Consider the following 27,645-nt stretch of genomic DNA (forward strand, 5'->3'; position numbering starts at 1 on the left):
GGAAAAGTGGGATAAAAGGAAAGTAAAAGCTGTAATTAAGACTCTCCTGACTCACCAGAGGAAGCTTGTTAGGCAGCGTGGACCCCCTATCGAGGAGAGAGGGATAACTTGGACTCTTTCGCTTGTAATTAAATCTAAGAGAAATTAATTGAATCACATCTGAAAGGGATCAGACTCATTTACAGCGGATGGAGGAAGGAAGAGGAGGAGAAGTGAAAGGAGATAGAAAAAGAAGATGAAGCAAAAGGAGTTTCTCCCTTTTTTGGGGGGAGGCTCTTATCAGCTTCTAAACCTCCCTGATAAGAAGATGTGTTCATTGGAGCTGCGGTGCATTGGAGGCCTGCTAAAGACACTCTTATTACAACCGTCACCTCATTAGAACCATCTTAATCCCTCACCTCCCCAAGGAGGCAATAAGACTCATATCTGCTTCTCTCTCCTATTTTGGGTGAAAATATTAATTATTTTAAAGGCTGAGTCAAAAATTTCCCTGGCACAAAATCGCTTGAAGGGCATATTTTTCAAAGTAATTGAAATGTAATAACTTCTGTTCATTCATGCCACCTAACAGAAAAGAAGCCTTTTGAGTCGACACGTAAACCACTAGCTACATTCATAATATGCATTATCTACAGAGCCGCACCATATAATATCTCCCATCAAGGCTTGTCACACAACACTAACTCTGACATATGTCTTATTAAGTCTGAAGAAACCTAATTAAATGTAGGGCCAGGACTGAGTTTCAGCTCTGAGATACATTATGTCAGTGTGTATACGCACACATTGTGTGAGGATTATGTGTTAAGTGCACAAGGTGTTTGGGTGAAGGCTGAATGTTGGAGGTATCAGTGACTGCAGAAAATTGAAGAATGCCAACTTTAAAAGCTCCACCTGTAGTGTTGACACATATCCAACAGACCACACAAGTGTGTAAGATGTGACGTTTCAAGAACTGCTGGTCAAAATGTTTAACCTCTGCAATTATCAAGCTGATGCACACTGATTCTTATTTGGTCTTCAACTTAAATAAGTGTTGTTTGTTTTCTCTTGGCCATCCTTATTGATGCCTGTGTGACTTCTTGCTGTTTCACATTTCACTTACGTAAAGTCTTAGGTTTTTGACAGCGATTGGAATCTTATTGACTGTTTATTTGCATATTTAAAAACATCTCTAAAATACATATCTTCCGTTTTTGAAACTAAACATTACATAATAATAACTGAGATGTATTTTGTGCAACAAAATGCTTTAATTCCATTTTTATTTTCTGGTTCCATGTGGTTAAACAAAACATTTTGGCATCCTGGGGGCAAATAAGGTTACGGTTCTGTAGGTGTTACAATTATTCTTGTTCACTTTAAATCAATATCAATGTCTGCATACAGCTGTTGCTCTTGGATAAAAAGCATCTGACCTCAAAAGTCCTTCCTTTTTCCTTGAAGAAACACCAAATAATAAAAAAATGGAAAATTCTAAGTGTGTCTTGTTTCTGGTGTTTGACTGACAGACTTGCGTTGAACTGTACGTGACCTGCAATAATAGTCTAACAAGTGCAGGGCATACCGTCCACTTTACACTTCCTTTTGTACTAAATTAATTAAACAAAAAAAACATGTCAGAATGGAAAAAATACATCACTAAACAAATAAGCCAACCTACCAAAATCAAAATAACGTATTTAGCCTATCAATGAGGTACAACCTATAAAATGATGAACCACTAACGTTCAGGCTGGCTGTGTTTTTACAGAGTAAATACTGTTTACAGCGAGATTTCCCCTAACTGGTTTAAAAGCCTTGTAACTAATATGTCTCGGGTGGGTGCCTGGGTGTAATAGGGGTCGGCCCATTTCTGCTGGCTAACTAAGTGTTTCAGGAAAAAAAGGAAGAAAAATATATATTACAAGCAAAGGAAAAAAAACAAAACAAATCCAGCAGCATCCAAGGATGGCAGCACATCTGGCTAAATGAAGATAAATGCCTTTGGACCATTAGCAGCGAGATAAGATCTTTAACAAGCCTTGTTTAAGAGTGTCTGAAGGCAAATTAATTCCCAGTTACTCCGCTGGCAGACAGTCTGTTTTTTTCCCGTAACACATGTATATTTATGATGGAATTAGTTTCATATGGAAGTCCCCAGAGCAGTGTTTTTGAGTCGAAACACTGGTACAGCGCAATTGATTTCACTCTATTTATGCTCTTTCCCACTGGTACTTTATCTTCTCTAAGCAAGGAGACGGTTTCTAATCTTCTATGTAGTATCCACTAATAAAGAGAACGATCAGTGAGTTGAGACAGCAGGGCAAACACAGTTAACAGGCAGATTTGTAATGATAATAGGGCAGAAATAGAGTTGGCTGTTTAACATCAAGGATGTATCTTCCCAAGGCAAAGTCTACCCTCAACGCCAATGATACTGCACAGCAGCACGTTCTCACAGAATCATAAGTAAGAAAACAGTGACGTCTGGAATAATGCTGCATCAGCCAGTGTTCTCTGGGTGTGCGTATGTGTGGACATGAGCCAGTCTGTTTAAGCTCACTTCCATAATGAGGTCCCCACTTTGGGGACAGCAGACCCACACCGCAACTGAGCGGTTTCAAACTATGAGAAATGTTTGCTTAGCAGCTGAGGAAACAGAAGTCTCCATGTGTTTTGGGTTAAAGGCACATTTCCGTGTTGAGAGGTATAATTGCTAAGCGTGGCGCACGTTAAGCAACGTAGTGCAGCAAACCCTGAAAGCCGCAAACGGTGCATGATAAGTAGCTCTCCGGCTCCAACATGTGTTTCTCATCAAACATCCTGGACCTGAAAACAATTTCCCAATTTCCCTCATGGCCTGAGACAACAGTAGGCCTCGTGCCGACTCACAAGGAAAATTTAAGATCAACACTATAACTATAAAGTAGGGTTTATGATTTGTTTAATGGGTGTTTTGATGGGAAATATACTTTTTATACACTACTGCTGTCCAACAAGGCACTCATGGCAAATGAAGTGGACTTTTTAATCCAATCTGTGATTTAGTGATGACAAATGAAAAGAAATAAGATCCATTGTCCCTTTGCACTGGATAAAACTCATTGTTCAAATTGGATCTCTTGTCTGGCTGAGAAGCATGTGCTGATTTGGCCATCGTTGTTTTCCGCACCATGCAAAGATAATGCACAGCTCAGAACTTAAAACGACATAAAATGGGCTACTTGTCGTCATCTTTTGATGAACCTGGTTCAGGAAAGAGATTCATACTTTTCTTCCTCTTTTGTGCCAAAGCAGATGTTACCACATATGTTTTCCTGTGATATCCAGATGCTACGTTTATACACCCACGTGCTTAACAAGCTGTGGACATAAAACATTGTCTAAGACCGTCTCTTTCAAAGCAATTTTAGGTACCAGAGATCATAAAACAATTTATGAGCAGTGCTATATAAAAATCAAGCAACATTTCATTCCTGCACACAAGTTTTTAAAACAATCACTCAGTGGGATTTCCCAAAACACTTAACATTCTGAGTGGATTATGGACACTGTCAATAAAAATCAAGGTGGCATGGTTAAAGATTATGGTTCTGTGATGAGATCCACCTTATTTTTTTGTACCTTGTACTCTGATGATATACGGTATAATAATGCTGTCTGTCTTGAATAGTTACCACTTGGGTAGAATAAAATATTTTAGTACACAGAGGCCATGAGAGGCCTAATCTCTCTCATCAATCTAAGGTTTTAACCTGCAACTTGATGTTATTGAGCTTCTCTGCAGTTTCAAAGTTAGTGCCTGTCCAGCTTTCCTTAAAATACATCAATCACGCCATAAACTTAAAATATCCTGTTGAAACTTTGTGAAGTTGTTTTGTTGTCCTGTTGTTAGTTTTCACCAAGGTCATAAGGACTTATATGCAGATATGTGCAATCACATGCCAAATTAAGGAAAACAAAGAAAGATAAATTGTTATTCAAGTCACCTAGCATAACTAGAGAAGTAGATGAAAAGCTAACATAAATTAATAATACAATTTTGTACTTTATCCTCAATAATGTTGCTACTTGCATGATGTGATGGATGAGTTGCTGTTGAAATGACTACTGTACCTCAGCTGCAGCCAGTTCCTGGGAAAGCTCCTGGATTTTCTGCTGCTGCTGAATCAGGAGCTCCTGGACAGAGACCAGAGTTTGCTGCAGTTGGTTGACTGTGGAAAAACAAGCAGAATAACAATAAACTCCACAAGAAATTAAAGTGGGATGTTTGATGAGGTTACATTAGTAACACCAAAGTGATTCTCTTCCTAGAGGTGATGAGAGAACTGGTAGGCTTAACTTGTGCCACTGATCAAAGCTGTCCTCGAAGAACTATAATCAAAGCTAATACCCGGTACCTTTAGTTGCATCTTTTTGGTCTGAGGCGTTGGGGTAGGGGCAGAGAAGGGAGGGGTCCACATAGGATGGAGGTATTAATCTCTAGTGTCTGAACTTAAATTAAATAACAGTCTCTAACCTTCCATTATCCACCCAGACACTGCCTTCTAATGCATCTTAAACCCTCAAACGATCAACAAAGGAAAAAAAAAACAAGGCTTTCATTTTAGAGGAGGCTGCCAGACAAAATGTCCCTCCTAATCCTAATAAATATTGTTCTTTTTCCATTGACTTTGAAGATTGAATTAGTTCAAGTGTTGGTGTTGGACGAAGGTGTATGATTTCAAATAACACCAGGCACAGTTTTTTTTTGCCCCCTGCTTCCAGTCACGCATGTATTACCAAACAATGCATTAAGTTTCCCTGAGCTGATTATATTACAGAAAACCAATAAACATTCATATAAATCATGGGCGTGTAAAGTGTTAAATCAAGCCTAATAGGATTAACATCAACAGATATTGTGGTGGTCCACTGCTGAGGTTGTCAGGCCAATGGTTAAAAGCCTGAGCTGCAGCCGGCTGGACTGGATGTAAAGAACCCTCCTCCTACAATAACCCAGACTGGGACAAAACACAGAACTTGACTTGGGAGCTGGGTGTCTTTTGAAAAACTAACACAGGAGAAAAAAAAACAAAATATTTGATCTTTCAAAGACATTAATATCTTTTAGTGACACCTGTGTTTAAATGGGTGGAGCTGTATCAATATAGGTGGGGTGCCGAAGCTTTTGATCATTTCAGGCTTGAAGAATCGAACAAAATACAAGTTAGAGCGATGCTGGTCGGGGCCAAAAACCACTGTGCAAAAAAAAATCTGAGTTTCTTGGTTTGTGAGCCAGAGTGCAACCAACCTTTCTGAAGACGGCTATAGAAGAGAAATAGTAGTTACCCCTGCTTAAAAAGGTGTTACTGTAACAGGGTGTGCGCTCTAAACCGCTAGCAGCCCTATTAGTCTTTGAATCCACCTCACCACAGAACAACTTATCCAGATGTGTGGGTTACTCTGGCAGCTCATAATGCTGTGCCTGCAAATTACCGATGCCACTGTATTTTCAGCCACTTCAGCCAAACGGCTCACAGCCCAAGACTTCCATGTCGCTCTACAAAGTTGACTCCTTTGTCCTGCTCAGACACTCAACAAAAATGAGCAACTTCTTCCAAGTTATCAGAGATATGGAGCCAAGAATATTAATACAGTCAGAGATTTTGGCCAGGCATGAATCAGAAAGAGGAAGTGTGTGAGTGCATGTGTGTGTGTATGGGTGAGCGAGAGAATCAGAGACAAGATGATCTGTGAAGCTTGCAGCTGCTGCGTGGAGGGTGCACATTGTGTATTCAGTAAATTATTCAGTAAATTCCTCACTATAATGTACACTACATATGTCCAGGCTTGTCTCTGTCTTTAATGGCCAGCTGGTCACCAATATGGCTCCCACCAACAAAGAGTGCCCAAACAGCCACACAATTCCATTACAGCCTGAGCGCGTTGAAGGAGATCCAAGATCCATTCATTAATTGTCTGTGTGAAGTTGTAGGCAAATCATAATGGGAGTCAAGGCCCTTACTCTTAGCTGGGCCTGGTGAGAAAGACTAATGTAGTCCCCATTCAGAAGGATACATCACCTCATTGCGCCTGGCACTAGAGAAATACATGAACTTTAACAAAAGGGGGTTCAAGCAATTGGCAGCAGTAAAGCAGTCGGCTGCTATTACTCAGTGCAGCAGAGAGAGAGCAAAAGCGAGAAGGCGACAAAGGCAAAAGCAGGGGGAGAAAACTCAGTGTAATTGCAACCCCTCTCCCCAACTGTTAACTACAACAGTCATTAACTACAATAGCAGCTTGGCTACTGCAGTCATAGCAAATTAGTTCTACACATTGGCTCAAGAAAAGACCAGTGTCCTCCCTTCCCCTCCTTTTGTCATAGTGGAGTTTTACCTTCTTACTGACAAAACATGAGGACTTTCCTCTGTAATCTTGTCCTCACTGAAACTGAATGGGGTGTGCAGGTTGGCAAATCTCCAAAAAGTGATAAGTAGGGCAAGAATAGGCAGTAAAACATCCAGGGTAAATGCGTTTGCATAGTTGGGAGAAAATGACCATAAAACAGCATATATTTGTTTATCAGATTCAGGGTGACACACCTTGCAAGCCATCTCACACAATTTCCACCTTCCACCTACCTGGCTCACCGAGACAACATTAGAATGGGTGTGACTGAATAAAAAGATAACAGCCATATTTTCATCTGTGAGGCCTTGATGGGAGCTGGAAACGCAAATTCTAAATTTGTTTTTAGTTGAAGTTCAAAGGAAAAATCCAACAAAGGATGTGCAGACGAAGGTCTTGTGCATGTCTGTATAGTTTTGCAAGCGAAGTCTTACAAAGGGCACAGAGCTCATCTGCAGATGCCTGTCACTTTCTGAATATTAAAATGTATAGAATAAATTTATACAAATGTATATTTCCACCAAATTGTGTACAGTAGCCCCTCAATGCTTCGCAGTTCGATTGACGCAGACTCACTCTTTTGTGGGTTTTCAATGTAAGATTGTACACATTGTTTCCCGGTGGCCTAGCCGCTAGTGATCACCAAGGGGCCCCCTCCTTTCTTTTTCTGAGGCTGTCAGCCTCAGAGGCGGGGTGTGGGGTATGTCTTTCCCCATCATTGCTGTGGGAGCTTAAGTGAGGCGGATACCAGAGAGAGCATCATGGATTGTTTATTTAAAATAATCAAGCGCGGCCCGAACTGAGTCGACCCGACCCGAACCGAGCTCCCGATGGCCAGTCCACCCCCAGGCGCTGACTGGCTCAGTAACCATAGCATCAGTCTGTCTGTTCTCTTTTGCTGTGCTCTTTTTGAGTGTTTAGAACATAGTTAAGAACATTGCAAGTGTGGGAGAAGGATTTATAAAGCCTTTATATATATATATATATATATATATATATATATATATAAATACTAAAATAAATATAACCTCCCTACTTTGTGGATTTTCACCTATCGCAGGGGTGTCTGTCTGGAAGTTAACCCCCGCGATAAGTGAGGGACTACTGTACTTGTTTATGAATACAATTCCAAGACTTCCAGTAGTCCTGGAGTTTTAATAATAAATTGATGACAGACAGTATGTAACCACTGTGTTTTTGTCAACCACACGCCTTAACAACTTGGACTACAAACTAATCTCAAAAGAAAAGCACCTATTTGAAATTGGGATGGTACCTCTCAGGTGAAAACACACGCCAGTTTAACACTACTGCTAACAAGACCCAAGTTTCTCAGAGTGCCCCTCTCATTTACGCCTCCCTGGATTTTTAATTATAGTGACAAAGAGCTGGAAAAGCATCTCACTCCCCGCTTCCTCTCCCCACGTCTGACAGCCAGGTTGAGATTCTTCACCTGTCCAACATGGGAGCCGCACCTGTCACTGTGCACTTAATCACACTAGGGCCAATGCTGAGCCCAGCCACACAGTGCCATGCTGCACACACTAACACACACACTAAATTAAAATGAACTTTCTGCCCACCTACAGGGGAGAGGGTGGCAGATTATGATGGCAGTGGAGGTTCGGATGGGGGTGAGGTTGTTGCATGGGGAAATGGATGGAAGGGGGGGAGTGAAAGGGAATGGGGAGGGGGGTTGAGAAAAGTTGTCATTTCCCAACTCCTCATTAATATTCCGAGGTTAAGAGCTTTTCAGCGAAACGTAATTAATTGAGCCCGAGCCTGACAGTAAACAAGCAATTTCAAATTAAAGCGAAATGACAGCGGCGTCATTTGTTAAAAACGTGCAGGGCCCCCCGATTTTGGCGACAGATAAATGAGGGAAAATGTTAAGGAGAGAGAAAGTGATGAAGATATTAATCTTCACCTGTCTGTGTCAGCGTGCCACTCATTGCTGCAATGTTGCTTTCCATCCTCTGCAGATGCTTCTTGTCCTCTCGGCTCCCCATAATGAGGGGAAGGATGTATTTCTGCAATTAAAAGCATGGCACAATATTACACTTCTCCTTGGTGAAAAGGGGCAGAAAGAAGAGGAAAAAACAAGGCCACCTAAATGTGCGACTGTAAGGTCAAAAGCGCTGCTGATTGGATGTATGGTAAATTGCCAGTTCTGCACAGTTTGTCCTACAGCAAAAAGTCAAAGCAGTTGATAACTTGAGGAACATATATCCATTGATCAAACCATTTTTTAATAACATTTCTAAATGATTAGGCATTTAAATAATTGTCAAGCAGAAGTGCAGATATTAGCTGTTGTAAAATTTGCATTATTGATCATTTATAATTAATATAAAATCTATAAAAACTATAGTAATTTACCCCATAAACAAATTTTAATGCCACTTTCATTGGTGATATGTGACTTATCTGTGCTGCTGATTATCCATGCTGCTCATCTCATACTGCTGATCTCATGCTGCTGTATTCACTCATACCCATCTACTCACTAAAGACTCATGTTCGGGCTGCTGTTTAATATACCGTATTACTTGACATTATTAGTGTTTAGCGTATATCTTAGTGTATATCTTAGATCCTTATATACTGTTTATTTTTATACTTTATATTTTTGCTATTTTTGGATGTAACTGGGACCTTCAGTACACAGTTTTGTTCCACCTCATGTACCATATGTGATGCGAATGACAATAAAGATACTTGAACTTAATTATACAGCCTTAAAATCAGTAAAACTATAGTAAAATCAAAGAACGAACGTTGAACAAAACAACGATGAACATTTAAATTGTTTTAAAGTGTCATTCTTTCTCATTTTCTGCCACTGAGAAGCAAAATTCAAACAATATGCATGCTTGAAAGTAATTTTGGGTGTTTGTCATCCAGCATAGGTGTTACAATGATTATTAGCTTCTGAACATTTTAGTCAATCTTTAAAATGTATGCACAGAGTCATTTTTATGAAATTAAATTCAAATTGTTGTATTCTTAAGGTAAATAATACTAAACATATTTTAAAAGTCATTACTGTGAGACACACAGAAAAGAGTGACTTCATTCCTCCTTCCCAGCTTTGAGCACTATACCTGGTTTTCTCTCCAGCCCATGAGACAAGAAGCCACACCAGTGGAAGTACCGTTAATAAACACTTTTAGAGAAAAAGATTAAACGGGTGTCAACATGTGGTAATTAATACGTGGGTTGCTGGGAGTGTGGTGTTTACAAGGTGCACCATAGCATGAACAAAGTATGGGCAGGAGTCTGGACATATGGTGCGACTGGTGCGACACTCAGGTGACATGACAGCAACCTGTGCCATCCCACCAGGGATTCCCACCTACCAAATAAAGCAAGTGTTTCTGCACGTAGGAAACTGTGGGCTGATACAGTGTGTGTCTTTGGCTGCTGAGGCAAAAAAGAATGAGTGTACAGACATAGAAAAAGCTTTACTAAAATAGTAAATAATGGAGCATGAAACGGGCCTGTCAGGACAGCATGTGTACATACACTCAGAAAGGTATATGTACGAACATGTAATGTGTCCCTTTTGCTCTCTTATATGTAAACACAAGTGGAGGGACCAGTCATTTAGGCAAAGAGCTACTGCTAGTCTCCTTTCCCCTTCTAAAACTAGAGTAATGGTTTCCATATGTCATTCAGACCACTACTAACACCAGTATGGGAATAGTGTCACTGTTGACAAGCAATCGTCATGAGCTCATGTTCAAGGGCTGCAGAGCCCAATAAAACCAGTAGAGTTTATTTTAATAATAAGAAATAATTTAAAAAATGGTTTAGTTCCATGTTGGCAAATCTAGTTAATACAAAAAAAAAAAGTATTTGGTTGAGGAAAAAACTAAGAAGTTAAATGAAACCATGCTTTGACATAAAGCAGGATCACTTTAATAACAACAGCCGAGTGATGGACAAACTGCAGAGGCGCCACAATTCATCATAGACTGATGAAAAAATAAAAATTCTAACACAGAGAAGAGGCAGTACAGACTATCTCCATATATAATGTGAAGGTTGTTGATCATACATTTTCTATTGTAAGAGAAACGTTATTAAATAGTCATAATGTTGTAGTAACTTGCCTTATAAAGCTGATGAAAGCCAAATGCAATGCCCACCATGATGACAGTGAGAGCACCATAGTCTCTCCATCTGTAGCCAGTTGGAGCTGGAGAAAGAAAAAGATTGGGATCAAAATCTAATCTTTGACAATGAACTAAAATATCCAACTGATAACATTTTAGTAATGCTAATAATGAGTTATAATTATTTGGTACAACACAAACAAGTTATAATTAGAAAAAGAAACTATACATAAAATAGTGATGGGAAAACAAATTAGTGGAATGACTGCAAAATTCATCCATCATCGCATCTAAAAAAAAAAACCTGAAGCTTGTTTTCATGACTAATGCGATAAAATTCATAGAACATGGGGATAAATAAAAAAACTATTTTCAATATACTATTCATTTATAAAGCTTCTAATGTGAACAAAAAGGTTTAAAAAAAGAATGTGTATCTGTGCAGTTAGAAGTTGACTGTCTTGCTGAGTGACAGATAATGTGAAAGTGTGTCATTGTGCAAGCTGTCATCTGGGTAGGCCAACTGCCTGTCAAGGTGGAAATTCCCCACTTAGGAGAGGCATTCAACTGAAAATGTCACTAAACAACCAACATATCATGAGGAAGTGTGTGAGTTTGCTTTTATTTACTCTAGTGTGGCTAAAATAAATACAATTTCTGAGGCTTCCTCCTCCCATTGATATTCTGCTAAAGGTCTGATTTCACCTAATGGTTCATGTGGTACATGTTTATAGCCTTGAAGTAAGTAAACTAAATTGATCTTTTGCTTTAGCACTTGTCATTTTACATGCAAATAAAAGAGGAGACCACTCATATTGGACTATATGGAATATTTTCAAGGTGAATGGAATTTTATTTTACTTACTCAAGGGCGTGTTTCACTGCCGTTACAGCATTTAGTGAACCAGTAACCTTTACCATTGACAATTTTGAACCATTCTTCAACATCCATATAACCACATAAATTTGGGTCTTCATCAACATTAATGCCGGGATGGACTGTCACCTATCCTAAAATGCCAGACATCTGAAAGGCCTAAGAGTCCTTGAGATGGGTGTTTGACCCTGAACAAGCCTGAAATGCATCACCAGGGTTCTTCGCTTGCGCTTTCCCCCTCCTTTAGAGCTTCTTATTCTTCTTCTGTCTTTTCCTTTTTCTATACCACTTCCACTCTGCCATCTTCCTTTTTTTATTTGGTCACTTAAGCTGTGAAACTGTGGTCTCCATCCCCCGTTTTTCCAATCTCCTCTCAAATTTATTGGGTTCAGTGGAGGCCTTCCTGTCCTTCTACCATGTGGAAATAGAGATCAGAGTATCCATTACTGCGACAGAGATGGATGCGGGTCCCTGTGCACCGTCCCTGTGAGAAGGACATCAAAGGCAGGTAGCCCCCTCTTTTCAGCATGACCCCCCATACAAGACTTCCCGCTCTCACCTCATTATGCAGCTCCCTTATAGCCGTTTTGATATAAAACCCCCCTACAATGGACAGAGAGCCGCGAGTCTCCCTAACTACATGGCCATCCCATCAACATCACTTTCATTACAAAACATGAGATGCCGGGGAGTCAAGGACAGTGTAGTAATAAATGAGGGTGGAATACATCTGGAATCATTGTCATATGGGTTAAGCATTACGCGGACTTCATTCTGCATTGGTAAATCAGTGGACAGAATTCACAACCTCCTGAGGTAATAAAGATACAGGTTGTGGTGTGGGGTCTTGCCAGGGTGGACCCCCCAGAAAAAGAATGATACAAGACTTTAAAGGCTTGTCTTGTGTGGCATTCTCCAAGTCTGATTTCACAATTAAGGCAACCGTATATGCTACAGGACTGTATTGAAGATTAAGTTATCTGATGAAGCCTCTAACTGATCAAGTTTTTTTACTGAAAAGTTAAAAGTGCACCTAAATATCAGTTCCATAAGTAATGATTTTGTGTACTCACTGGGTGGTGTAGGAACTGCATAAGGTGAATGTGGAAAGGCCACAGGACTCAAAGGCAAGACCTCCTCTGTGCTGCCAGAGCGCTGGATGGCCAACTCTACTTCCTCGTCAGTCAGGCCTGGAATCAACACAAAAAATATTAAAAACAGTCCAACTACACACAGCGCCTGTGCATTAAAGTGAAAATCTAAATGGCTCCCTGGCTATAATACCGTAATTTTAAACACCTCCCAAGATCCCAACAAATCTTCTAAGTACAATTCAGAGTATGTCAATTCTCATTCAATTTTACCAACCCTCTTCTCAAAAACGTATTTTCATTTCATAAGTCAGACACACCGTTGAGACTTTTATGGATATCCATCAAAGAAAGTGGAGAAAGGGTTCACACAATGAAATTTGAAACTCTGCAAGCCTATTAACTGCCACCAAAGGCAAAGAAAATAAGAGTCTGTCCACTTCTCCAGTTATATTTCCCATGTGGAGATTTCATACACCCCAGACAGCAAAAATGCATTATTTTAATTTCTTCATTGTAATGTAAATGTATGACATAATTTTGCAAATGCCAATATAATTTAATCTTCAGATATTTTTAATGATTTTAGTGATGATTAAATTGCAAAGGGCTCCCTGATGGAGAATCAGAGGGGAAGAGGGAAAAAATTTAATATGAACATTTCCTTTTGTGGCAAGAAAGAATTTTTATTTCAAGCACCATATGCTTCCATTGATGTGGGTTTCACTGTTTAATGAGTATCATGGTCTAAACAAAGAAAAATAATTACAACTTGTTATAAACTATATTAAAAAGCAACATCAGCCCATTTATAACAAAACAATTAAGAGAAAGCCAGAGAAAGACACTAAACTGGAACACATTGTAGTTCTGGATAATGAATGATAAAGCTCGCCTCATTAAGAACAAATCAGTACAATTTTAGTTATATGTTGTTCTCCTTTTGATGTAGCTCAAATATTTCTCCTAACATTTAACTAGATTACCGTATTTTTCTGTCTATAAGTTGTGGGTATTTGCATAATTTGCATGCCCTGTGACTTATACGCTGAAGCGATGCATTTATGGATTTTTTTCCTCCATAGTTATAAACCAATTTTTGGCTGAGATATGACCGTTTTCATTTATTTTGACTGATAATATTGAACACTACCATTTTCAGCCGCTGGATGGCACTCAAGTAGTATGTCATGACGTTGTGTTATGCAATAGGTAAAAGTGGCTATTAATGACACAACTGGCTTGCCACAGCCTGCCACCTTCGTCCAGCTTGCCTGGAGCAACCGTCAAATCAGCTTCATTTTGCTGTGCCGCCCTGGCAAAATGCAGCTAAGTTGACCGTCAAAGTGCATTTATTAAGGAAAAGTTAGACTGAAACACATCTTTGCTATAATTTCGAGCAAACAAATCATTGTTTTTAGGTGGTTATCTTGTTAAATTTCGAAGAAATGCACAGTGAGTCCTCCAGTGCACGCACCTATTTCTGCATATTGGCTTTTGAAATTGCAGCTGATTTGATCGTCAAAGTGCATTTAATAAGTAAAAATTCAAAAGAGACACACCTTTACTATAATTTCAAGCAAACAAATAATTGTTTTTAAGTGTTAATCTTGTTAAAGTCCTTCCATGCATGCTCCCGCGGCTGCCATTTGGCAGCCAATCGATTTTTGGCACAACACCGGCCCACATTTCTGGGTTCGGCCCACATTTCCGAGTTGTCAGCGGTGACACATAACAAACGTGACGTGTCAGCCGTGACGCATAATAGAAGTGACGTATACGGTGAAGCAACGTATTTATGGATTTTTATTAGACGTATATGGACTGATGCGAATTATAGGGCGGTGCAACGTGTGCGGCGGAAAATATGGTATTAGTCTTGTCAAATGAAAAAAAAATCAGGCTTTTTTATAATCTAAAGAATAAATATTGAGGGTAACTTTTTCCTGAAGGAAAACACTGAACATAAGCAGGGGTTTGATGTAACGTTTCAAGAATATAAACAATGCATAAACAATTACTTATATGGTCAGCAAAGCATCTGATGACAAGATATCTCGAGTCACATATTTAATCTACCCGGGAATGACCATGAGAACTGTTGAATAACTGAAGGAAAATATTGGTCAGCTAGTAGTTTACAGCAGGTCTTCAGTGCCAGGAAGTGGAACAAGCCATGTGCTGAGTTTGTGTAGTCAGACTGCAATGTCAAATAAGCAATAATGTGTCCCTGGACTCCTGATTCATCTGACCACAGCAGACTACATGGTGACAGACTATTGAGTGAGACCTGCAGTGATCTCAATTTACCCAAATAAAGGAAAAAGTAACAGAAAAACAATCAATTTCACCCTTAAATATAAAATCTTTATTTTTACCCTTTTAAGTAGGTTGCAATTAAATATGTGCATCCTTTTGATACATTTGATATTGTTCGTGCAACAATAGACTATTTATTTTTAGCTCTCCCTGTACATACAAGCAAAATACATATACAAACCGGTTTTAAGTTCAAAAGCTACTTGCTAAATTGATTGTCGTCTCTGATTTATTTGCAAAACACAACAAAAAATAAATAAAAAGAACACTTAGATACAGAAGAAAAAATGAACAAGGTGAAAGTGAGTTTTACATATAAAAGGAAAAGTAAAAAAAAGGGGGACTGGAAATTTATTATGGGTTCCAAAACCTGTGGAATGACCCCTGGACCCCCATTTCAGATCGACCTGTAAGGAGATGAATTTTTAAGACATAAATTATACCTAATGACGACACCATAAAAAAAGAACAATAATGGAAAGCTATTCTGTATTTCATTATACTGTATTATTTGGTGCACCTGATACACGTAGTGCCTGTTTATGAGTCACCGTATTAGCAGATGCTCTGCCAAAGCATTTGCTTTGACCTTGCCATTCTCATTGGGGCATGAAATTACGGTGCTGGCACCTCGATATTACAGCTATAAATACTGTAAACTGCATATCTGGGCAACGTTTTCTATTGTCTTTCAACATAAACCTGATCGGTATTTATTTAAAGGAAAACCCATTGCTCGTCGGGTTATTTACAGCTCTATTTTCAGAAGCTCATATTCTCTGGGCATTTTTTAAGGGCAAAGAGACAGCCAGGCCCTTACATTAAATCTATTTCTCCAATTCTGGCACTTCTGGACTTTATGGGTCAAGACCTAGCTTGGACAGCTAATTATAAAAATTGCTTACTAAAATATTTGGGAAGTGAAAGGTGAATGCCTTTTTTGCGGTCTTCCAAAGATTGAATTATGAAGTTGCCCTTGAGTGAAAAGTACTTACATTTTGAATATTGTATTTAGAAAGAAAAAAAATGTATGGCAAGGGTCATAAATAGATGGAGGTCAATGGGGTTATTAAGAAAAAAGTTCTACCAGTTTCTCAAGCTGTAGTGGCACGAGGGGTTATACATGTCATTTGGTTCTGTACAACTGCTTGAAAATGGCATGCCCTAAATAATGACCACTCTCATAGAGTATTCATTTATGTATTAAAAAGGGGACTCTGCTCTCATTTCCCTGCTTTATCGCCTTGTACTGATGACAAAGTAGGCAAGGCCTCGGCTAGGTGGCGCCGTGGAGTAATTTATAACCACATCAATCCCTTTACCTTCTCCACAGGCCTTGGTTATTGTCATCTTTGTCCGAGAGGTGAGTCACGTAACCCCACTTACAAACAGCATCCTATTAATACTTGTGGTGATGAACCTTACCCTTACCTTCAGACCAGGTATGGTAATAGACAAAAAAAGCCTACCTGTGCTCTCCTGACCCTGGACCACCAGCCCTCTAGTCAGGGTGAAATCTATTAGGATCATTTATTCAACATAACCACTGAGAAGGCATAAAAAAGAAATAAGTGAAGCCATTTTTTATGACTCACTGACAGAGAAGGCACTGTGAGCTGCTCACATGTTAAATTTGCACCAATGTGCTCTTTACTTTTCCAAACTGTATTCAGCTTGGTAATCAAGGAGCTGCTGAGTGATGTCAGTTTTGGGGCAACGGTCAAAGTGACATGTTAAAAGCCAGAAAATGCTCTTGACTTTGTCCAGAGAATTAAATTTTTGGTGGTGATTATGTGTGAAACTGCTAATTGTCAGGGCTGAAATGGCGGTGCCAAAACGGAGCCCATTGCTCTTTAGTTGTTACAACTGCTAATTGAAGAAGACAACACACAGCACAATTTTCAACCACTTTAAATTTCACTCAAACACAATAAAAATTACTTGAGCTTGGTGAGGAACGAGTAAAGCAAAATTGCTTCAAGATTGTTGTAGAGCAGTTTAAAATTCAATTCATTTCCTCACCCATCTGCTACAGAAGGAAAAAAAAGGACCCCAAGTTTAAATCGTGTTTTATACTACATTAAAGTAACAAAGTTTCAACATTTCAGTCGGTTTATTTAACTTCAAGGACTCAAGAAGGGCAAGTGGAAATATTGGATTCTGTAATGACCAATTCATATCCTGAAATTGGCAGTAGAAGAAAAACAGAAAATTATATTTTTCAATGAATATTGAAATAAACCGCACTATTATGATCTCTTTGGGAAAAAAGCGATGCAACCAGAGAGGCATACTTCAATGCAGATTAGGGCACAAATGCGCAGGAAAATAATATGCACGACTGAGATTATTGTGTAAAGATTCTGCAACATGCAATCAAAGTGAGCCCTATTTTCCCCTTCATCAGCTGTCCGGCATAAGCACTAGCAGCAAGAGGAATCCAATTTAAATTCCACTCTACTGGGAGATGGTATTGTTTCATTTTATGTGTGCTTTGACATTTCTGGCTGTTAATATAGAGCAAAATCAAGAAGTATTTACATAAATATGACATTAAACTGTATTAGAAATTAAGAGTGACACGTTTTCTGTGTTGACTGTGGGATGAGGAGAATTATTGAGTTTCTGTGTCAAAAGGTTGAAAAGACAAAATACAGAGGGTGAAGATACAGCAAACGGACTGGCCTACTTCTCTGCAGAAAAACTCTGTTGCTCAAGTTCTAGTGAATTGGAAGCAAGCAAAAAGAAGTTATCATAAATGGGGCGGCTGTGGATGAGTGGTTAGAGCAGTCGTCCTCCAATGCAAGAGTTGGGGTTTCGAGTCCACCAGCAGTCACCTGCTGAAGTGTCCCTGGGCAAGACACTGAACCACTCATTGCCTCCGATGTGTGTCCCATTGGTGTATGAATGTGATAAAGCACTGATTAGTTTCTACAGAGATCTTGTAGAGTGTTGTATGAATGGGTAAATGAGGGCCCAAATTGTGTTGTAAAGCTTTTTGAGTGTCTTGATAAGATAAAAAGGCATTATATAAGTGCAGTCCATTTACCATATAAATGTCTCCAGATAGTATGGTTTAAATTGATCACATAATTTACAAAATCTTTGACTATTAAAATTATTTATCTTAACAAAAACCTGCATTGAAATGCATTTTGCACTGGTGCTTTTATGTGGATGGACCAAGCTGACCAGTTCAAAACAATGTACAGAGACAAAAATGTCATTGTAAAGCAAGAAAAAGTTCAGTCATTCAAAGGGATGCTACATATTAATTCAGTTCATTTCAGTTTATGTATATAGCGCCAAATCACAACAGAAGTTGTCTCAGGGCACTGAACAGAAACATTCACATACATACAAAAGTAAAGTTATCTATCTAAGGAAGCCAGAAGACTTGTTGAATCTTCATTTCGTCGCAGTCTCCCATCCTGAGCAAGCGTAATGGCAACAGTGGAAAGGAAAAACTCCCTTTTAACAGGAAGAAACCTCCAGCATATTTATTAACAATATTACCAAAATATGCCATTGACTTACCACTTTAAAATATATTTTGCACATACCTTTCAGCTTGAAGTTGTTCTGTTAAATGAGCAATATCATTCTAGCATTCAAATTTAAAAACACATTGACACAATTTTATGTAGCAGCATTAAGAAATAATATTCTTAACTCAAATATCAGGGTGCTCAAGTTTGAGTCAAACGATGTCAAGCCTAAAAGGCTAACCGTTGGACAACTGTACAACACAAATTCAGTGCTAAGAGTACTGCAAAAAGCTCCTCAAACATACTTTATGCTTAGTGTTTCATTGCACATATCTCTGCTCTCACTCTCCCTATGATCAATGTCCTCATGCAAATCAAGAGTTCTTGCCTGGATCTACAATGGAACAGATTCACCAAAATAAATCTGCATTAAAGCATCATACATATTTCATGATCTTAAAGTGCAGTAAAAGCAAACCATTTTGGATAGTGGAGCTCCACAAATATTGCAAGACTCTTGCAAGTAAGAAGAAAATGGGGTAAAGCATGACATCATTTGGTGGTGATCCTGCCTTGGAAGTACACAAAAGAAAATTATAGCTGGTTGTCAATAATGAGACTAAAATATGAAGAAATGTAAAAATATATTAGGGATCATTATAGCCATATGAGAGGTGTGTGGCAGCAGCCGGCAAACATGGATTTGGTTTCAGGTTACCTTCCCCAATCGCAGAGCTCTTAGGCTCACTCTTAACTGTTTGGCTACTCTAATGCTACAAGCAAAATCCCTCAGCACTATGCAGACACAGTCCCTTAAGTACTGAACTACTGTCTCTGAAACAACTAAAATAAAAACATTTATCACAAAGAGTAACACTGAGGTTAAAAACAAACTCTTCATATTATCACTGCTGAACTACAGCCCTACAACTCCACTGCTGCATTATGAACTGACTTTAATGACTTCGGGGGTAATAAAGTTTTTTCGTTTTGACTTTTTCAATTGCACAAACAATATTCTAGAATGCATTAAAATATTTGAATGAATAAAAACAGAGAAGAGGCAGCAAATATAACTCTTCCCCTGCTCAGAAAACCTCACTGTGTAGTCTGACAAATTTACAATAACCATTAAATTAAGTAAAAGGGTTAAAATGCTAGAAGGCAATATTGATAATTCCATTGAAAACTCAGAGGGAGTTTGTCAATATTAATTTTCCTGAACCCAAAGGAGCATCCCAACTGGTGTGTCATTTATTCATAGGCCCTGAATCACGTTCTCTGAAGCAAAATCGACCCTTTTTATCCCCTCAACCCCACCAGCCCTCCCCAGCGCAGAGCTACAGCCACAACCTTTGACCTTTACAGATTAGTCATGCCAGAAAAAAAACAAATATTTCTTTATGACTAAGCAACAACGCTCTTCACAGAAATACAGAATATTTTTCACATAAATGTGTTGTTCAAAGTTGTCTTATGTTAAAAGTAAAAGTATTTTACCTTTTTTTTTCAAGAAGCCTTTTCTGGTGGCCAGGGGAGTTTGACGTACTTTTGGGTTCTCTAGAAATTTCACAGCGGTGGTAATCTGGGAAGAGAACATTTTGATTTAATTCCTCATAATGGCATATATGTGAACAGATGAAGATAAGCCCTAAAAAAACTACCATAATGCTTTTAACAGCACAAACAAGAGTCTAGACCTTCTTCTATAAGAAATAGATTTATTATGATCTGCCCTTGTTAAAAAAAAGAAAAGAAAAAAAAACTTAAATGGATTTCATCTGATAGTTGCTTTTATACCCCTCACACCCAGCAGCGAGGAAAAACACCACCTGACCACTTTCCTGCTAAATGTGGGGAATGACCAAATCAGCAGTTATAAAATTAGCCCATCAAGAGTGCCGGACAAATGGAGTATGGAGCTTAATTTGCTATTACCCTCTTAAAGACAAACTTCCATTCTTAAGTGCGCAGAGGAAGAAAATCTATACTTAATGCAGAGGTGATCATTTGTATCTAATAACTTGAGAATCCAAGGCAGAAAACTTCTGTAATTCTTCCAGTTAAAAACCTGCCATGATCAAATCACCTCGCCTGACTGTTGTAATGACTTGAAACGTTAATGCACCAGAACGTTAAATAGCATCAGAACATCAGTAGTTTTAAGTGCACTGCGTTCATCGATTCTATTATGTTTTCCTTCGAGATGCACCTTAATTTTCCACCCAGTATGCATTTCCAAGAATTGGAGGTAGGGGGGAAAAAAATCTTCCTCAAATGACATTAAAACATAAATTTGAAGTGGGCGCCATGAAGTGGCGCCTCTTAAAATAGATAAATATGTAAGAACACAGAAAGAAGAAACACAATGGAGGGGAGGTTTCCATGACTTATTATCGCACCTGTGGTCCCCATGATTCAATTGTAAAAGTCATCCCTCTAATAGCTTGAAAGGTTTTGATTACTCTTCTTTTCTTTTAGTGTTGAAAGATACAAAGTGATTGAGCGCCATGCCAGTGGTAATTCATTTTAGGTAATGCATTGCATATACTATGAACCTGTTTCAATACAAAAGAATAGTAGCTTAAAGTTGTCCAATGGGCAGAGGTGGCAGGGAAGCTTTTTAAAAAGCTAAACTTCTATGACAAACACACGGGGCTATTGTGAACCTCAGCAGTCAGATTTTAAAGCTTCCCTTTAGTGCTAGGAATACATTCAAAAAAGTAACACAACATAGGCTCTACATAGGTATAAACTTTATATTAGTTTATGTAGAATTTACAAGAAATATAGTGTTGTAAAAATATCAAAAAGTATCTGATTCATCCTGTGAGACACTGCCACAATTTGTTTAAACACTAATCTTCTATTTCACAGAGACACAACTGTGACCTTGATATACAAGGGTTACACAAGAGGTATGGGATTTCCTGGGTCTGTATATGCTGAGGGCTTATTAAAGTCACTCACTCGGAACCTTCATTGTGACAACTAGATTAAACCATTTGCATGGTGAGCCCACAACTCATGTTCTGGGACAAAAAGATTCAGTTCAATAAAATAAAATAAAATAAAATAAAGGGTGTCCTTTTCATAACAAGAAAAATAATCCTGCTCTTGATAAAACACTTACTGTCTAACCAAGTGTTCTAAAGACACAACTCTAAGTAGAGGGCAGAAAGAAGAGACGATACAAAAAAATCTAATATTCTAATTTTTGTACCAGTCAATAAAGAGATGAGGGTCCTAAAAACGATAATGACCTATTAGTGAAAGAACATGCTGAATAAGCAATTCTTGTTTTCATTCTCTTAAAATTTCAACCATACAATATTGACAAGAAAATTGTATCAATGTTATAAGTATGATACCTTAGCAAGGACCGCAGCTTGCTCAGCGGCAAACTAATGAAGCAAAAGTCCATTTGGTTAAAACTGTAGTGGTAGATCTTCAGGGAGCGGAAAAGTGCACTTCTTAGCAGATGACATATATGCTTTGCACAAGTTCCAGCCAGACATCTCAATCAATTATAACCACATTGCACTGATTTCACCCTTGTTATTGACTTATGGATCACCCCAGTTATAGTGTTGGGTAGCACACAACTGGGCTTTTAGGGGGTTAAGATGGATAACTGTACAAGGTACTTTTGCGTAAGCAGCATCAATAACTGCCATAAAAAGTAGCCATTCGTTGCAGAAACCTTGTCTACGTTTAGTGATTTAACAAGAAATGTGCTACTTTGTAAACCTTCTTGTAAAGCTTTGACTAGTAATGTACCAAAGTGCTCCATGTAAAGAGCAATAATCTTTGCAAACCAGATAACCAATAAAGTGTCAGGTAAAACTGAAAAAGAGGCGAAAACTCAATCATAGGAAGAGATAACATTAACCAATACACTTAAAGAGAGTGAACTTGATGAACAGACAAGATTACAGAAATGTTATTGAGTTTGAATTGGTCCAGACTTTGCACTGCACTTGCCTGAAAATTACAACTGCGATACCTCGAACTGTAAGAAATGAGGGTGAAATTCAATTATGTTCGAACCACATGGATGGACGCCTAAGGGAATCCATGTAACCAGTTGTATATTTTTGCTCTAACTAGTATCAGCACTCAACTATAACATACCACAAAACCTATGGATAGTATGCAGGAGTGCATTATGGGGGTTCAGACGTAGGTAGTGTGAAAACGTTTAACCTTAGAACTGAAACGTCAATGTGTTAAATGCTATTCAAAGATTTAAACTACTTGTTTCCAGAGGCAGAAGTTAGTTTTAGTTTTCTAAACACACTCAGAGGCAGAATTTAGTTTTAGTTTTCTAAACACACATATAAACAGTTTAGTTCTACATTATTTAGGTCAAATCATCCATTCACTTATCAGTTACTTGGAACATAAACTAGAATGATATAAACAGTAAACAACAGACTTTCTTGTTGTTAGGATTGAATGCAGATTGATAATTTATGACCTCTTTTTGAATAAACATCTGAACATTTTGATAAAGGGCGGCTGTAGCTGAGTGGTTAGAGCAGTCGTCCTCCAATGCAAGAGTTGGGGGTTCGAATCCACCAGCAGTCACATGTCGAAGTGTCCCTGGGCAAGACACTGGACCCGTCATTGCCTGTGATGTGTGTCCCTTCAGTGTATGAATGTGATAAAGCTCTGATTAGTCTCTTTAGAATGATTTGTTCAATTAGCTTTGTAGAGATCTAGTAGAGTGCTGTATGAACGGGTAAATGAGGACACAGATTGTAGTGTAAAGTGCTTTGAGTATCTCAATAAGACAGAAAGGCACTATACAAGTACAGTCCATTTACCATAAAAACAACATATAGACAAAAGGTAGAACTAACTGTTTATTGAAACTGCTGAGCAAATCTTCCATCCACGGTCTTATGGTACCACAGACTAATCGAACGATTAAACAAATCAAAGTAATGTCACAGTTGCTGCTCAAATTTTTAAACCAACGTGATATAAAAGTATGAGACAATTACATGTCATCAATTTAGTGAATGGATTCAGTGGGCATCATAGTACAAAAAGTTGTAATGATGGGCTAAAAGAAAATCATTAGCAAGTATAGGATTCAGTCTCAATGTGAATCAATTCATTCCAAATTGCCCTGGCCTGTGCATTTGTGAAGTGCCCCTGATATAATAACACACTAGTGGACAAGATCAAAAATTGTGTTAGGATAGTCTCAAATTTCCCCCCTCAAACACATGTTTGGAGGACCAAAGCGAGAGAAAGTGAGACGGCAAAAAATGAAGCTCTATATTAATTTGGTGCTTTCATGGATGATTTGCTATTAGGGGCAGCTGTCTTAAATGACTTAACCCAATACCTTTCTGATATCAGAGCCCTGCGAAAAAGGAATTAAGTTTTAATGCAATTATTGTATTTCCTTTGGTCGCCTGGCTGTTTGATGTGGCCAGTGGTGCTTTTTAATCTTTTTAGGAGAGCAAGTTTAAATGCCCTTCTAATTGTGACATCTTTCCCGCCTTAATGTGACCTTCAGTAGAGGAAGCAAAGCCTCGTGGGAGCAGCTATAGGGAATTATTGACCCTAAGAGACACCAGGAAGTGAGGTGCTGACCCGACCATTTAGTGAACATTCAGTTGCTCAGTCACTGCAGGAGTTTTCAGGGCCCTGCAGGAGATTAAGCATTCTGATGAAGACAGCACATCAAAGCACCACGTTTCTTGCTTCATTCTTGTCATTATTTTTGTCCAGACTTTTTTGCACCTAACATTGTAAAAATAAATGAATAAAATCTAATAAACATCTGTGAACAACTTCAACATTAGTAAAACTAGATGAAAGAGAACTGGTAAAACATGGGAAAGGGGTCATGGAAAAATTCATTGGCATTTGCAATGCAAAGGTTTAAAAATAACATACAGCGCCGTATCAGTGTCAGAGCCACGGGCAAGGCTACAAACATGACATCAAAAACACATTATGCAATTTTTGTAAAGAGGGAGGGGGTTTGGTGGACGGAAATCAAGTTTTTTTTATTTTAAGACCACTGTGTGAACAGACAAAACTTTCCATTGAGAAGCACTTTCCTGTTAGTGTTTTGTCTTTGCAAAGAAAAGGTTGAAAAGGTTTAGCGGTGAGAAACACTGAAACCTGAGTGCACCTGATCAAGCAAGGACAGTTGACGAGCACAAAATGTGCAGAGAACAAACAAACACGCATAACAAAGACAAAGAAAATGTTTTTTTAAAAATTAGACTATTGTTACAATGATTTCAAATTTTTGTGACGTCAAACTTGTTGCGTTTCGTCACCATTAGAAGGGAATTGACGTCAATTAGTTTTGTGAATTTGTTGTGTAACGTCAGTTTGCTGTGGTTTTATAATGATGTTTTGCCACTCAAAAAACAAAACCCGTAATGATTTCTGCGTGTGTTTGTTACAGGTGGAAAAAAGGCAGATATAACGAACTAAAAAAAGAGCATCGAGCTGCAGAAAGAAGCTGCATTTCATAATGCCAACAAGTGTTAAATAACACAAAGCAACAAAGCGATCCGTTTTCTTTGAACGCAAACATGTGTCACCCAGCTTGTTCAAAAACTAGTTTGACAGATACAAAGCCAACTCTGACAATTTTTTAATGTGCAACTGCCAGTGGTGCTGCCTGGGGTTGCCCTTGCTAAAGCAGTGACATAGATGGCAGTTTAGATAAGGACATCTCGAGTGTTGCCCTGAAAGCCTCACGAGTCCTCGTGACTCAAGAGGAGTAACACCAGCAATAACTCTATTTTACCCAGTTTGGACAAATAAAAAAAAGTACATTTAAAACTCCTGTGTTCCTTTTAATTCAGGTAAAAGGCCCAAACTACGAGTCTGGAGCTGCTCTGAGAGATGAGGGTCATCAGAGATTAACCCATGGCACTTTAGCAGTGGGGGTGCAAGAGGGGAGTCGCAGTGAAGCACAACAAACTACTTAGCTACCACAAAACATTCCAGACCCTTCTCAGCTGCAATCCAGTAATGGATACTTCCTCAGCTCCTCAATTGGTCAAAATGTTTTCATACAATAATTTAATTCAGAAACACATTTACAAAGCAGGAGTAATCAATTTTAATTAGTTGATTTTTTTTTTCATTCGCATAAAATTTAATGTACTGCCATCGATCTCCTTTGTTCTTTAATGCAGTGCCTCTTTCCTGTAATTCGAAGCTTTTCTTTTTTCTCTTTTTGCAGTTAGTGATGACATTCTGTGACAAGCATGCTTTTTAGTATTAGAAGTGGGCATATGCTGATAAAAGACAGCTCATTATGAGACTTAAACGTCTGCTGTACTCCTGGTGTGATATGAAATAGCAGCATTTACAATTTTTTTTTAAAATTAGAAGTGAAACATCACATATATATATATATATAGGAAAGGTTTAACAATTTAACATAAAATGGAAATATGAGCATCTAAAAATATGTCTTCAGCAATCACTGCTTGAGGTCCCAACAACCAAAAAAAAGTCTTATCTGATGAAACCAAAGCTGTGGTGACGTTAAGACAGTGATGGCAGGACATGACCTCAAAAGTTTCCAGTGCAAATTTAGGTAAATGTGTGAATAATCTATACATTTGTTGAGAAAAGTTTTAAAGCAGAATAACATGAATGGAATGTTTGTAACAGATTGTTAGCAACTCATTAGATTTTTTTTTTAAAATAAATTATTTAAAGAAAATGGGATAAAACTACACTGAGGTAAACAAAAATCAGGAAGACCATTTTAATTTTTTCTCATCTATACTCTGATCAGAACAAGCAGAAAGTTTATTTGAATTCATTTATAGAAGAAAGTAACGCTTCAGTTGTATGATTAACATCAACGATATGACGACACACAATGCATTTTCTTAAAAACCACCGCTGCTCAGTGTGTTGTCCTTTACATCATCAAGGCCTGCAAGCCTTTCACATTCTGTTAGCTGACTGAGGCGAAATGCAAGCGGCACCAGCAGCAAACAACGTGGAGCTTGTGTCCGAGCGACGCACCACAGAAGTTGTGTTGTGGTGTCGGGAGAAGCGCTGCCTCCGTCACAAGCAACTAACAGTGACAAGCCGATCCTCCTCTGCCGTTCCAAACTGCTCTTCTTAAAGAAGCACCCACATACAACACACATGCACACACACACACACACACACACACACACACACACACACACACACAAACTCCAGGGAACACAGCAACGCAAGTTTAAATTGAAACACTTTGATAATAAACAAAGCAGGAAGGTGGGGTGAAGATGCACAGAGCTGGCATCAGTTTTGTGTGTGGCCTTGCCAGTAAGCCAAACTGACTAATAAAAACTAAAATAAATAAGGCCAGTGACAATAGAGTGAAGGGTGTCTTTTTATTGATCAGATTAATCGGTCTTAGAAACACGGTACCACTGAATTATACTCACAAAGACAGTTCCACAGATTGTGACATTTCAGTGACATGGTAATCGTGTATCAGCTCCTCTAGTCAATGAGCTGAATGCCCTGATTGTGTGTCTTGGATCAACAATTTCATGGTCTTCAAAGGGGACCAGGAATTGGTGGCATGACCCTCCACACAGGGTTAGACCTCTCTTGCCTTACCTAGAGCTAGAGAAAGTAAGAAAGGGGACGGTGATATGAGACGGCTCAAGGCCGGAGCAGTGCCAGAGAAGATGAACATCGCCATCTACTGGGCAGGAGTGGGACGAGGCTAGAACAAATGTGGGGGGAGGAAAGCTTGGCAGTGTACCCTTGCGGCCTGTCTTTCACTGAGACCTGTCAGAAACAGTTAGACACACTTGCCAAGACAATGGGCCACACATCTACAGTGGCAGACAAGTCAGAATGAAATCGCCATCAAATGAGGGAGACAACTCAAGGTGGCGAAGTGTTCCTTTACATTTTTGGACAAGGAAAAAAATCGCAGTCTAAAACAGAACAATTTAAGTGACAGAAAATGTTTGCGAAATCTCTTAAACTTGGTGTCCTACTACCCGTAAAACTCAAGCCAAGAATTGGATGAACATACAGAGTGCTGACAGCATCCAAAAACAAGGTCAGAGAAGAAGCATTTGCCTTTCATCTCATTTAGCCCAATCAGGGAGAACACAAAGACAGCTCGTCAGATCAAATAAGAAATCTTCATTTCAACCTTTAAACCTGTTTTGTTACACACTAGAGAATACTGTGGTTAAAAAAAAAAAGGCAAAAGCATGCCGCACCTAATCATAATCCACCTTTTCTGAGAAGCTCAGACAGAATTTTCAGGTTTTGCAACATGACTGCCCAATGCAGATTGTAGCTACAAATAATGTGTGGAACAGCCAACATTTTCACATAATAGGTGTCCCAGCCCTGCGATG

General features: G+C 38.7%; 1 protein-coding gene across 1 annotated transcript in view; it reads right to left on the reverse strand.

Annotated features, from left to right (window-relative positions):
- Positions 1-27,645, reverse strand: part of pex14 (peroxisomal biogenesis factor 14) — a 47,848-nt gene that overhangs the window by 5,766 nt on the left and 14,437 nt on the right. Inside the window, exons 3-7 of the mRNA XM_037684245.1 lie at positions 19,766-19,850; positions 12,441-12,557; positions 10,488-10,573; positions 8,300-8,402; positions 4,099-4,196 (exon numbers count right to left, since the gene is read on the reverse strand). Of these exons, the coding sequence (XP_037540173.1) occupies positions 4,099-4,196; positions 8,300-8,402; positions 10,488-10,573; positions 12,441-12,557; positions 19,766-19,850 (489 nt within the window). The remainder of the gene's footprint in view (positions 1-4,098; positions 4,197-8,299; positions 8,403-10,487; positions 10,574-12,440; positions 12,558-19,765; positions 19,851-27,645) is intronic.

Source organism: Nematolebias whitei, chromosome 11 (assembly GCF_014905685.2).
Source record: "Nematolebias whitei isolate Nwh7 chromosome 11, NemWhi1, whole genome shotgun sequence".
Taxonomy (NCBI): Eukaryota; Metazoa; Chordata; class Actinopteri; order Cyprinodontiformes; family Rivulidae; genus Nematolebias; species Nematolebias whitei.